Below are 14,632 nucleotides of genomic sequence, written 5' to 3' on the forward strand. Positions count from 1 at the left end.
TTTTATCTTTTATAGAAAAAGAGAAAAAAATTGTCAAAGTTGGGTGTTTTTTAACGTTACGCTTTTTCGTGCACTTTTTGACGATCAATCCTTATACAACTGTCCTACCGGACAGTTTTAATTTATTACCAACGATTCGATAAATAATATGTCTTTTCAAAACTAAGATAAAGAATGCATTACTTTTAAATAAAACAAAACTGATAAAAAATAAATTACAATAGGTGACCAGAGTTTTGTGTTACACGTTCTATTAAGGTGGTCTCCGACATTTTAATTGTTCAGATTAGTTGTGTGCATAATTACATCATATTTTTTCTGTTTAAATATTTCTATTAATCTTACTGTTATTGCTTTAATGTTGTATAATGTTATTTTCATATTATATAACTGTCAGAATCATATACTTGCTCTTGAGTCGCAGTTTAGAGAAAAACATTTCTTTCTAATGTTGATTTTTTTTTTAATTGAACGTTTGTTTTTATTCAAAATGAATAAGAATGAACCAGAAGCCAATTAATTTTTTTTTTGTTTTAGTGACACCTCCAATTGGTTAATTAATAGAGTTAGGAGATCAGATGAACCTGAACAAATCCCAGATGAACTACATTACGATAAATGGACTAGGCCCCCCAGTGAAGATGGAAATGCTACAACTGTGTATGTTAGAATTTATGTATACTTTCTAGGAGCCATTGAAGCTCAAAATCTGGTAAGTTACTATTAGTTCTAATAGTTTTTCTCCGTCTTGGTAATATTTAATTAGAATAGCAAAAAATATCTTGAGGGCTAAAAAAGTAACATTTCTTATAATCTACTAAAAAAATTGCTTTTATTAGTTTTTTTTTTTAAAAACTATTTTCAATCCCAAAAAATATGGTTTCTGTTCGATACTTAATTTGGAATAGTGCTTTCAACGAATAAACGAAATTCTTATGTACATGAACGCAGTTCTTTATTCTTGCGCTATATATTACTAGAATATGAATGGGATTATTTATTTATTAATTTTCACAATTATAGCAAAGAATCCCTTTTAATAATAATAATAAGTGTTTTTATGAACAGAAAATTATATAATCCATACTAGATAAAAAATACACTTTTCGACAATGGACATACGTCCGTCTGCCCAGTTAGTCTTTAACTTACAGAATATATATAAAATAAAAATTAAAATGAAAAAGCAACTTAAATTAACTTATAGCAATTCAATGTAACATATTTACATTATATACATACATTATCCATTGTACTGGGTAATAAGAAAATCTCTGTATGTGGATGCCGCCCTCACCTACCCACAAAGTCTATCCCAATCCTTCCCGTTTAAGTATTCTATAAGGTCTTCTTTGGAGAGTTGAACCTTCCCAAAATACCTCACTCTATACTCGGCAAGAATTGGGCACACAGCCAGAAAATGGAGAATATCCTCTTTAGCTTTCAAATTGCACATGGTACAATCCCAGTTGGCTTCAGTGGACCATGGTTCAACAGTTTAGACCCAGCATATGACACCTCGTACGGAATACTCACCTCATCGTTGATAGCTTCTGCTCATCTGAAATGTACGACATAATCTACACATGAGAGCTGCTCTTTATAAAGACTGTAGCGTTCCGAACGGGATGCCAAAGCCAACATTTCCTCACTATGACCACGACCCACCAGCTCCATAATCCTACCCATTCTCACGGACAGTTCCTGGACATTACCGCGTACAATTTCTATATCGCTGTTGTACTTCCCAGCGAGTTCCAGCCACGTCCTGTACCAATACAATTTCCTTTCCATTATTTTATTGGCTATTTGTGCAAAGAATCCCTTTTATAAGTAGGATAGAGCGACAACTGGCATATAAAATATAAGCCATATAAATAAAAATTCAATAATTCAAAAAAATATATTTAAAAAATTCCAAAAATATCTGAATAAACATAATTTGGTTCAATACAAAAATGGTTCGATTTATTGCACAATCAGTAAAGTAAGAGTCAGTGATAATGAATTTATATTTATATATCTGAACAAATAAAAACAAATTAGCTACAAATAATCTATTCAATTATTTTTTTTAAATTGGGACAATTTCGAGAGTTTGTTCAAAACAGATAGGTGACTAACATGAAATCCTCTGATTGCACTTAAATTGAAACAGACCAAACAAACTCTCAGATATCTCAGATAATTAACTGAAGGACTCCCCTAAAACCTCAATGCTCTAGATCTTGTAATTCGGATCTATATTTACTTACTTTCTACTTTCGTATGCATAGGCGCTTGTTAAGACTGCAATGAATAAGCTGCCAAGTTAATTTAAAGAATATCCCTTTTAGAGCACTGTGGTTCATTAGGAATGAACGAATCCTCAGTGAACTGAAAAGTCGTGATAATAAAAAAAACCTTGTGAATTTGAAACCATCACTTATTTCTAGAGATCCTATGTTAGATCTTAGAGGCTGGACAACACCACCGGAAAGCTAAAGTAGATAGACTAACGATAACTAAAGCCTAAACTACTGTAGATCATATTGGCTAAACTTTAACAAATAGCCAGTGATAATTTTAAATGTGCACTTTGTGTTTGCATCATATTGAATTTTGTAAGTCAGAAATCAACTGCCTGGAAAATTGATAGGTATTTTCCTTTTTTTAAAAAAAGTTAGTGTTAACTGTATGACATCTTATTACATTAAAAATAGTTGAAATTTATCATTAGCATTGGCATTTTCAAAAATTCCTTTTTTATTAATTGCTACGCAAAAAATTGAGTTCAATAAAAAATGTTAAATTAATCTCTAAGTGACACACATTTTGAAGAAACTCTATTTGGACAAAGTGGCATTGAAGAAATATATTATTTTTGTTATAATATTGTTATGTTATATATTATTATTATTATATGTGTATTATGTTATATATTATTTTTAGATGAGTGTCGTTCCCTTTCTTCAGTCGTGTTAGGGTCTCTTGCAAAGCTTAGAAAGTGCTTGTTCTCTTTTCAATTTGCCCGTTTCAGATTTTCATCTCTCTGTACTGAATTAGTCCATACTGTTTGTGTGGAGCACTAACTTCCAATAAACAAATTGTGTCATGAGCTACATACTCTGCCTGACATATCTTGTCAGTGTCAATAATTATTGCGAGAAAATGGCAGTAACATTCACTATTAATATCAATATATCATTCGTAAATTAAAAAGTAGTTTGTTGTGGAAATGACGGATTATAATTTTTGTCAATTCACAAAACACACATAACGTACTCTTACTATGCGTGTAATTGCATATTCTGTTTGTTAATTAGATATTTCATTCATTCGTATATTTTACATATGCATATCAGATTGTATGGTGTTTTAGTAATTTGTTTTTTATTACATCATTTGAGTATTTTATTGCTTGAAAAGGGCAACAGTAAACAATAAACTGGGGCACCTGTCCTCAGGAGCAAGCCTTGTGAGTACATTGCCGGCCTGCAGACAATGTTCTCGTGTTACAGAAAACGCTGTTTACCACTAAGCAGGGTGCTGTAGAGCAAACATATGGCTTCTAAATTTAAATTTACAATGCAATTAAATTAATGAGAATGTGCTGTTATTAAAGGTGTCTACGCAGAAATTGTGCCACGATTACAACTTCACTTACTAATTTCGATTTTTTTTTTTTTGTACACAGCAATATACTGCTCATATTCTAGTGAGATATAGATGGTTAGATCCCCGTTTAGAACATTCTAAAGGTGTAATCGAAGGTGAAGAAACCTTAAGAAACAAAATATGGACGCCACATCTGTACCTTGTCAACGAGCATGACTCTACAATTATGGGTACCGGTAAGGAAGATGTATTGGTATCTGTACAGCAAGATGGAACTGTACTTTATTCATTCAGGTGAGATATGTGCTAGCAGCAGTTTTGTTCAGCTTACATTCAAATAGAACTTCTGTTAAATAATGGTAATAATAATACTTTATTATGAGCATGCCTTGAATAATACTGAAAATAAATTAAAAACCGATTTTAATTTAGCAACTCAAAATAGCAGTTATCCTTTGCTCTTCAAAGCGAATAATGTTTGATCTAGTAAATAGTATCGTAAATAGTAAATAGTATAGCTAGGAGATCAAATGCAGTGGTAGCCTAATTTTGAATAATTATTAATTGAACAATAATTCAAAAAAGTGTGCTACGTGTAAGCTGTTAAATATACAGGAGGATGTGTTTCATTTTTGCCTTTCTTAACTCTATCTTACAGCCTTTAGTTCAGGCTTGCACATTTTACCAGAATTTTACCACATTTTAACAAAGAATGAGTGTTTAAAGCCTTAATTGGTGTATTGTTTATGCCTTGCTAAAAGGAGTTATTGTGCAGTGATATTTCAATATTAGGAGAGAGATATTTTATAGATATTTTAGATACATCTAAAATGTAACGTCACCGTTGTCTTTAGGTTTGTATGTTATTTTCGATAAAAATCTATATATATATAAATGAATGTGTGTCTGTTTGTTTGTACTCGATAGATTCAAAAACCATACATCCAATCGCCGTGAAAATTTGGGAAATTATTAGGTATATCCCCGGGAAGGTTTTTGCAAAGTTTTTTTAAAATCAGAGTTGGGGTTCTAGGTGCTCCCGAACAAATATCCCAAAAATATCAAAATAACATTTAATTAGTAATATTTGTTGAAAGTGTAACCATGAAAACCATGAAAAACAGTTTTTTGCAATTATTAATACGAGAATAAATTATACCGAAGATGGTGGAAAATCCATTAAACTAAAAGAACTCAACAATACTATTGACGTTGATAATCGTTGGGTAGTACCATATTCTCCATTACTACTAAAAACGTATAACGCACACATAAATGCTGAGTACTGCAATTCAGTGAAAGCTAGAAAATATATTTGCAAATAAGTGAACAAAGGAAGCGATATGGCAGCGTTTGGAGTGGAAAATACAACTGCATCTAACGATGAAGTCACCCAATATCAACTGGGACGCTTCATAAGTAGCAATGAGGCTGTATGGCGTATTACCTGTATATCATTTTCCATTCATGAACGATATTCAACGGTTGTTCATTTAGCAGTACATCTTGAAAATGGACAGCGTGTGTATTTTACATCAGAAAATGTACGTGCAAGAGCAATGTCACCACCGCCAACTACATTAACTGAATTTTTCACATTATGTAGAAATGATACCTTTGCAAGGACACTACTGTACTCTGAAGTAGGGATAATTTTATTGTTAATTTTCATTTCGATGTATTGTGTACATTTGGTCATTAATAAATTATGTTTGAGGTATCAAAACTGCCTTTTGGTTCAAACACAGCAACGTGTGAACGGGTACAGCTAGTATTGTATAAAATAACGATTCCATCTGAAATTTTAATGCTGTAATCTGTTTCCATTAACTTAATATTAAATTTGGAATGTGCTCTCCAAAATATTCATTACAACATTATGATATTGAAACAGATAAATTTTTCAGACTGAAGATGACTTTGCTATGTCTCATGGACTTGCAGAAATTCCCGTTTGATGACCAGAAGTGCCCTCTGGTGTTGGAAAGTTGTAAGTTTTTACCCAATACTGTTTTACAATTCTTTAAAAACTGTTTTACGCTAGATGTTTATTTGTTTAAAAATTTAAACAGTGCAAAATACATTTTGAGGATCGCTCTGTGAACACAAAAGGATTTTAGAAAATTGATTGTGCGTTTTTTGTTGAGTATGATTTAAAAAAAAAAAAATCACCGATTTTCTCAATCGTTTATATTAGGGTATCTGATTGTAAGTTGGCGGTTAATACCTATTAATAAGAAGTATCGCCTAACTTTTAGACCTATAACTTTTATTTGAAATATTTCCTGCAAAATTCATTGTTTTTATTTCTTTTTTCATTTCAGTGATATGAACGGTCTCACCAATTGTATAACATAGTAGAAATTAAATATTAACCAAAATTGAAAATTGAACAGCTTTAAAAGACCACTTTATTCCATAATTTTCAGTTCTTTTGCGATTAATTCGAAAATAGTTTACAATGTTTTTCTTTGAACTTGTGTAAAACTAAGATACAAATAGGTTCTTTCTTGTAATTGGAACATTTTACCAGGAAACTCTTGAAGTAAGTTCTTTTTAAAATGCCGTTTTAGGCACTGTACGTTTTGGAACCTGTACAATATTTTTAGGGATATCAAATACATTAGAAATAGTAATTTTAGAAGAGTTTCGGAGGAGAGATGAAGTTAATTTGATAATTGCAGTAAGAAAAATTCTGGATATACTAGATTTTTTTATGTTTAACAATTTAGGGGGCTACAACACGAGTCAGTTGGTGTTGCAGTGGGAGCTCTCACCTATTTCTGTGAATGAGGAACTGCAGCTCACCGAATACACCTTGGTTGATTCCTGGACCAACAGGTCAACCAATGGCTACTCTTGCAAACAAAAAGGTTGTTCTACGAACCGCTACAATAGTAAATTTAGTGAGTATTGTGCTAATTATGATTCAATTCTTGTTTATTGTTTTATGGTATTAGGTCTGAGTACCTAATGAATTTTTGATACAGTATCTACTATCCTGAACTGTTCAGGTCCTTTTTTTTTGCACTGTACTTAGATTTGGGGATAATCTTCTAACTTATTTTATAACTTTCTCTCATTCCCTTTTAAGAGAATGTATTGCAATCATGCAGTCTGTGTTTAGCACAACTCATAGAAGAAAAAAGAGCAAAAATAGTTCAAATTTGATATTTTGCCAACAAGGCAATCAATTAAAAATAAGTTAAAATAGAGCATGCAGAAAAATAGAATGGAAGTGTGAATATTTTAAAACATTTATTATTACCATTCGTATTCAGTGTACTCATATAAAGCCCTGTCGCTTATATTTGCAATTCTTTTCATGAAAATGGATTTTAAGCAGGGGTTTGGGAATTCACGCTTCCCTCAAATGTCTTTTTATTTTTGTGTACCAATATTGAAGCCCGAGGAAGGGAATCAACCCAGTGATTAGCGTATACTGGATTTTTCCAACGCGGAGATACCGGGACCGAATCCAGCTGCTGCCCTTAGATTTTCCCTTTCTAAGAGCTTCTTACAGCTCACTGTCCGGTGATGTACCATTGTTGTCTATAACGGGAAAACACTGTCCGAAAGGCGGCGATAGTGCACTGAACAAAAGTCTAGGCGCCGATGACCTCAGATGTTGACGCGCCTTAAATGAAAAAAAAATTATACATATTGAAGCAAACTATCATTTTGTTAAAAATTCGATGAATGAAGAAAAGGCTGGAAATTGTAATAACAGAAAGTCATGTGAGTGTTCATACCAAATTTCATTTGTCTAGGTGGTAACTACAGTTCGCTGACGGTGCATTTCCATTTGGAAAGAGCGATTGGTCACTATATCATGGATTATTATGTTCCTAGTATATTTTTAGTTGTCGTGTCCTGGGTATCTTTTTGGCTGGATCCAAACGCTGTACCTGGACGGACAACCTTAGGTAAGAGAAGAATTTAGTGTAAGAACTGTTAAAAATACATAAACTTTTGAAATAGTAATAGCAGAAAATTAATTTTATGTCAAAATATCAGAGGATTATATCTTACATTGCTTAAAAAAAGAAATTGTATTTTCCGAGTAAACTATTAAGTTTAAAGACGGAAGTTTTCATTTCTGTTAACTTTAGATTAAGAAGTGGGATCAGTCTTGTTCCCCAGACACCGCAACCAAAAGAGATTCGTACACTGGTCTCTTGTAAATCTAATTAACTTTCAATTACTATATTACTTACAGATTTGCCTATCATAAACCGATTGTCTAGATAACTAAAATCCAAATTGCGTTAAGCTATGATAATGAGTTAGAATTAATTATATTCAAATTGTGACTCACATCAAATATCATTTAAAGCAAGAAAAAGACAAAACTGAAGGAATGAAAAGATGACGAATGAAATTCTGAAAAAAAGCAGCGAAAGAGGCTCTTGATAAGAGGAAGAAATTACTGAAACATTGAATGAAGAGATGAAGGAGGCTGAAGCAGCAAGAAGTAAAGCACGGATGAGGACGATATAAGAATATACAAGAGCAAGTAAGCAAGAGTATATGGAAAAGAGAAAAATAGCCTAACGGATGTTTTACTGAAGAAAAGAAATTCAGAAAATAGCGATTATGAATGTATGGTGAAAGAATATGGAAAACGGAATATCAGGAGATTCAATAAGGAAGTGCAAACGATACTATTACTTTTTTTTATAGTGGGCTTTTAATAGGCGCCACGGTAGCCGAGCGGTTAGAGGCGAGACCTGTAAAGCTAAGATGTATTGTGGTACTGGGTTCGATTCCGGTCTTAGGCCTTTGATTTATTTAATGGTTAATAAAAGAAATTTACAGTAAAGTATGTTTGCTAGTCGCCTCCGTCCACGTCACCTAATTGGTAGTTAGACGTAAAGCCCGCCTGAAAAAATAGGCAATTACTGTACTACTACTTTTTACTTTTTATTGTAGGCTTTTTCTGTAGTGATGATTACTTCTATCACCCATGTTTCATGCCAGATACGTATTACTAATGAATTTTGGTAGTGCATTCTTGCAGGTCATTTCTTTCTAATAAGTTACATGATTAAAAAAAATAATAAAAGATCCTTAATTGCGAAATCAATCCAATTTTTAACTGTAAATTTATGTTTTAAAAACAATTTTTTATTTCAGGTACCAGCACAATGCTAACCTTTATCACGCTTTCAAGAAATATTGGAAGTTCCTTGCCTAAAGTGTCTTACATCAAGGCAACCGAATATTGGTTCCTTTTATGCACTGTATTTATTTTTGGATCGCTAGTGGAATTTGCTTTTGTCAACTCAATATGGAGGAGAAAGTACGTTTTTTTTTGTTTTTTTTAAATTAATTTTTCATTTGTTCCTTTCTCTTCCTTCAGCAAGTGGAAGTTCTCCATTCGCAACAAACCTAAATACATTAATATTAATGAAAACAATTACTCCCTGTGGCTTTGGAGCACAATGGGCCACAATATTTTCTGTTTGACGTAAGAGGCGACCAAATGAATAAGAAGCGACAGCTGTCCTTTGCCCTTTCTGCACCGTTAATCATCCTCTTCGACCCCTATTCGTTTTGCTTTATTCTTCCTATTTTTGCATCCAAAACCTGGCTAAGTGCGAACAATTATTAACTAAAGAATGAGAATTGGATGTTCTAGATATTCGATGTAATCGCCTGAGAAAGACCATCATCGTAGAACTGGTCCCGCCATACCAGCAAGGTATTTTTAGAAACACAGGACTTCACGAATAGAGAATAGAAATTTTTAAACTTGTCCTTCGTTCGTCGAAGGCTCTATTACAATCTTTATTTACTTATTTAGCTATCATATTAAAGTAGTCAACTCATACAGTTTCGTTAATGATGTTTTTCATCGCCATTAGACTCTCTCACTTAGCCAGGTTTTGGAATCAAAAATAGGAGCAAATCTGCTCGATCAAATTTATTTAGCATTCGTTCTAAAACTGTGAGAGCTTTCCAAAACACCATCACTCTGGATGCTAGCTATCTGTTTATCTGTTTACCAATAACAATTACAGTGGGCGCTAATGACGAAAAAGTCGATGCGCCGAAAAAAAAAAAAAAAATTACAGTGAGGCTCACTTTCTTCACCGATCAGGCTGATCTAAATTTTTGTAGCACCGATCCGGTTTTCATATACACATTTTGCGTACTCACTGCAGTACGTTCACCATAGATGAAAAATCAGGAAGTGATTGATAGATTTAAGAGAGGGTTCCTCTGCTATTCACAACCAAAGCTAGATAACAGACTTACTTGTTTCATATTCGAAGATAGAATACCAGTTTTGTGTAGAAAATTTTGACTTCCTCAAAATCCTAAGACTATGTTTCTACTTGTCGTTCACAAACCAGTTTGAAGATACTTGAGAATTTGTTTACAAATGACATGTGTCATTCAGTTGAAAATTTATCTGATGCTTACCTAAAATTGTTCGTAATCCAATCACAATCCACTGCAAAATTTTGTTGGAATATTTAACCTTACATACATGTGAATAAGTAGATTTACACTAATCTTTGACGTGCATTATTGATTTGCAGGCAAACTGTTGAAGTGAAAAAGAAGAACAGTAAATATATTTTAAAATCCACTCTAACACCTCAGCAGAAACGTAAAGCCTATGTGAGGTCTGAGGATAGGTCCGTCACTTCTTCTACAGAGTCAGTATCACCCAAACAGGTGAGGATATCAGCCATTAAGTAAGTTTTTCTGTTTTCCATTCACTTAAGAGGAAGTTTACGGTTCGAATTTTATTTTCCACTGCAAGCACACGAAAGTGTTTTTTTTTTTTTTACAAATATGCGTGTGTGTGTAACTCTCAGTGTATAGTATAACTCAAAAACGATAAATACAACGTAAAATTGGAATTGAGTGCAATCTGGGTGCTAGGCGACAAGTTTCTTGTCAACATCGATCAACCGGTTTTGCTTTACTGAACGAGGCGACCAAATAGCCGAGCGGTTTGAGGCGATGACCACAAAGCTAAGATGTATTGTACTGGGTTCAATTCCCATTCTAGGCCTTGGATTGCATTTAATGGTTTTATTAATTTAAGAAATTTACAGTAAAATGTGTTTGCAATTTCAAGTTCTTTTGGTTTTAACATTTCCATTTCTAATTTAATAATTCAATTCTTCTACTTCTTTATTAATCCAAATTCAGTTCGGAATTTCATTAATTTCAAATTTTCACATTCCTAAATTATTACATAAATACACTTACGAGCACGATTCATGCATTCTATACAATGGGATACCATGGGAGCTGTTCATCCTTCGCTTTGCTATATTCAGTAGAAAGAATATTAGTGTCTAAGAAAATGTGACAATTATTATTAAATTAATTGCTGAGAACAAGTTGGGGGAGTGTTTCACATCAAAATTTTCTTTTGTTTCAGAATCGTGCAAGCATGCAGACACTGTCCGTTACCTCGATTAGCAAGGACCCCTTACCGTACAACTTAGCCTTCCAGGAGGCACAAAATTCCAAGAAGACTAGTAAAGGTGTGTTCACGATGACACCCCAAGAAGTGGCCCAGTGGATCGACAGAAGAAGTCGTCTTTTTTTCCCATTAGCATTTTTGTTTTTTAATTGTGTATACTGGATATTTGTATGGTTGTAACTTGTTTAGTTGCTAATTCCGTTCTTCTAGTTAATTTAATTCTGTTCTACTTAGCTCTAAAAAAAATAAATATTTTAGGTAGTTTTGTTTAGTTATCCCGTAAAAAAAAGTAGCTTCATCTGGTTGTAGATTGGGAAACCTTTTCTTATCTTTCATTTCAGGATTCCAGTTGTCTACATTGTCAAATCCTATAATCTACAGACTTCTAGCGCTTACTTTCCATTAAGTCCATCAAATAAATATGTGTTAAGATTTCGAATATTTCTTAAACGACATTGTTTTGATAATAACACTAAAGTTTAGGATTGGATAGCATGTAAGATGCTGATTGTTTTGGATTATTTATTGGCTGAATTTCTTCAGTGCAGTTTCTTCAGAACATAAGTTAATTAATACTTAATTATCTTGGTAAAAGTAAATACGCAATGTATCTTTCACTTAAAATTTTCTCATATTTATTATTCATTCAGAACAGTATTAAAATGAGAGAAATTTCTTATTCATTCATGTTATAATATATTCGATAAAATTCAGTTCAATTCCTCACTGTAATGAGATGAAGTTTCCTACTGCAGGTGTCTCCGTTTGACACAACCATACAGTGCAATGTACTTTTATAACTGTAGTTTAGTTTTCTCTAGATAGCGTTACCTGAAGTTACGAATCTAGGTACAAGAATAGAAGCACCTTGACATCAGAGAAAATGATATCAAAAGAATAAAAAAATGAAAAACTAATTCCTACTGACGGACAACTTTTTTTAATGTGGCGGTTGGAAACAGGAACCATTTCATGTTCAACTTAGACTAATCTTGTATCTATTATTATGTATTGTCGTAGAAATGTCTAAATGTATAGGTAATTTCTTACTCAGGGAAAGAAAAAATAGTTTTCAAGGGGCTAAATTGTTTCAGAATACCATAAGACTATGATCTATTGCAAAGAAGTATCCGAACTAGTGGCATTGAATCCAGAGTATTGTAACAACCAGATTACGAAACAAAAAATAAAATTCCCCATATACAAAATACCAGTTCTTTTTTTTACAACAGAAAACCAAGTAAAATATCTGTTGAATCCAAACATTTTTGTTTAGAATGAAGCTAAGGTAGGAATGATGGTGATCCAATTTTCATTTGCCTAAAAAATCTTTCAAAGAAATTCCTGTAGACATATTTCCGGGAAATTAGATATTCTTTGGAGAAGGGGAAGTTCTGAAGTAATTTTTAGTGCCTCTTACTTGATTCATCCACTGACCGGCCCGCCAACATTTCAGAAAATTTGCTAGATAGTCTTAAAAAGATTGCAAAGGCCTGTACTAGTGCAGTAGCAAAGATCCTAAATAAATTCAGTTGGTTCCTCTAAGTTTTTTCGTTCTAAAGATTCTTAAAGTTAATTTTTCAGCGATGTGAGAAGAGCACTGTCTGGAAGCCGGCAGTGCACTAGGCGCCAATTTTTTTTTTAAGATGTTTACAAACATTAATTAAAAACATACATATTTACTACAAAAAATTCTTTATAAAACAAAATTACAATAATAACTTTTTTAAAAGAACATTTTAAATAAATAAATTAACACAACTTCACTGGATTTATAGCTAAGTGGTTCGAATATAACAAAAAGAGAGAAGTGATCAATCAGGGCTCAACAGTGTAGGAAATACTGTCACTAATATTGTACACTTTCCGTTTTCTTCTACTTGTATTACTTTATTGTCAATGTTTACTCTGAATAGGGAGCTGTTATCCAGTTTAACTTTCCCAGCTGTTACAGTGTTCAAATTAGGTACCATTCTTGAACCTAACAGAGGATCTTCCCATCTCCAAGATGTTTTTTGTAAATAAAAATGTATAAATTATAAGTAGTCTATTATAGTGATTACGGCAGAATCTTACAGAATTTTGTTCCGTCGTTTCGAAGCATTTGTTCAGCCTTGCATTAATAATAAGGCACCTTTACTTTTGTATGTCCATATCTTTTGGCAAGCGCCCTAGCCTAGGGACAATATTCGTGCCTTTGATTATAGCCACTTTGTGGCAAAGACGAGCTTTCACGGTAGATATGGAATATGGAACTGCCCGATATTTGTTATCAAAATCTTGACACATAACTCGTTCTGAAATTGCGCCCGCTATACCTCCCTGTGTAAACAACATATTTGTATGAAATTTTGTTTTTTTACACACTATACTTTACTCAGTAATAAGCCATAGATTTTTTGTTTACAAATCCACAAATTGAGAAGGTATTGTGAGTTGAAATTTTTATTTACTTATTATACCTATTACAATATATAGACGTCAGCCTTATTACAGAGGGGGGGGGAACTGCCATCTTTTGGACGTAGAAGCAACAACGCTATACTAAATATTTATTGAATGTTAAAATTGAATTTTCGTACATTGCAATGTGCAACAAATAGCCCTGAATCCACCGGCTACAACGTTAACTACTTTTATCACGTTATGTCAAAATAACGCGTTTACGAAAACACTGCTGTATTGTAATGTATTCATTGATGAATATTCCATGTATTCAATATAAAACTTATTTTCTGGTTTTAGGATGAACCTAAAATTACGATTCTGCTGTTAATCTAGTCCTTAAATCTATTCCCCCCCAAAATCATTGGTCCGTTTAATTTTTTTTTAACAAGCTTTCAATTTTTCTAGTAATTATTTTTAATTTAATATTAATATTATTATTTTTTAATTAGTTTACTAAGTTATATAAAAAATCTATGTTTTAATAGTTTTATACTCAGTATAATAATTTATCTAAAATAACTGCTGAATGGCAAATGCTACTTTTAACTTGACCAAAATATTTTGTAAATGAAAGCGCCTGAGGTCTGTTAAAACTTATAAAAGCCTTAGAATATTTATGCACATATAATGCAGTGAAATTATTTAAATATTAATGGTTATAGAACTTCCGAAAGTAAAGATTTTATTGGTTTTTAATATCTCGTCAGGAATCATGAAAACATTCTTTAAAGCCGATAAAATATTTAGAAAGCCTCAATAATCAATTCAGATGGATGAAGAAAAAATGTATAATTAATAATCTTTATTTATAATAACATAAATTTGACAAAAAATTACTTCTTGTAATGAATGTACATAAAGGCACTATGTTGGTTGTACAACCGTTACAGAGTGGGGGAAAAAAAAAAACATATACTTATATTCAAAATAAATAAAAATACAAACTAAAAGATGAAATAAGTAAATTGTACGAACAAAAAATAAAATAAACCAACTTATGGTGATAATAAATTAAATTTATACACACTTTAATGAACAACAACAAAAAAAACAAACAAAATCAAAATTTCTTCTTCTTGGTTTTATTCAATAAATGTGACATCTATACAATATTCACATTTCTTCGTAAATATGCAG

At 32.3% G+C, this 14,632-nt stretch overlaps 1 protein-coding gene across 2 annotated transcripts in view; it reads left to right on the forward strand.

The window, feature by feature from the left end:
- Positions 1 to 14,511, forward strand: part of LOC141459254 (pH-sensitive chloride channel 2-like) — a 19,424-nt gene extending 4,913 nt beyond the window's left edge. For both annotated transcript variants that reach the window (XM_074138096.1, XM_074138097.1), the window contains exons 3-10: positions 538 to 712; positions 3,677 to 3,891; positions 5,505 to 5,587; positions 6,330 to 6,503; positions 7,368 to 7,523; positions 8,734 to 8,899; positions 10,146 to 10,284; positions 11,003 to 14,511. In XM_074138096.1, the coding sequence (XP_073994197.1) occupies positions 538 to 712; positions 3,677 to 3,891; positions 5,505 to 5,587; positions 6,330 to 6,503; positions 7,368 to 7,523; positions 8,734 to 8,899; positions 10,146 to 10,284; positions 11,003 to 11,227 (1,333 nt within the window). In that variant the 3' untranslated portion in view covers positions 11,228 to 14,511. The remainder of the gene's footprint in view (positions 1 to 537; positions 713 to 3,676; positions 3,892 to 5,504; positions 5,588 to 6,329; positions 6,504 to 7,367; positions 7,524 to 8,733; positions 8,900 to 10,145; positions 10,285 to 11,002) is intronic.
- Positions 14,512 to 14,632: the final 121 nt, after the last annotated feature.

Source organism: Rhodnius prolixus, unplaced genomic scaffold, assembly GCF_049639745.1.
Source record: "Rhodnius prolixus isolate KJV_2025 unplaced genomic scaffold, Rpr scaffold_11, whole genome shotgun sequence".
Lineage (NCBI taxonomy): Eukaryota > Metazoa > Arthropoda > Insecta > Hemiptera > Reduviidae > Rhodnius > Rhodnius prolixus.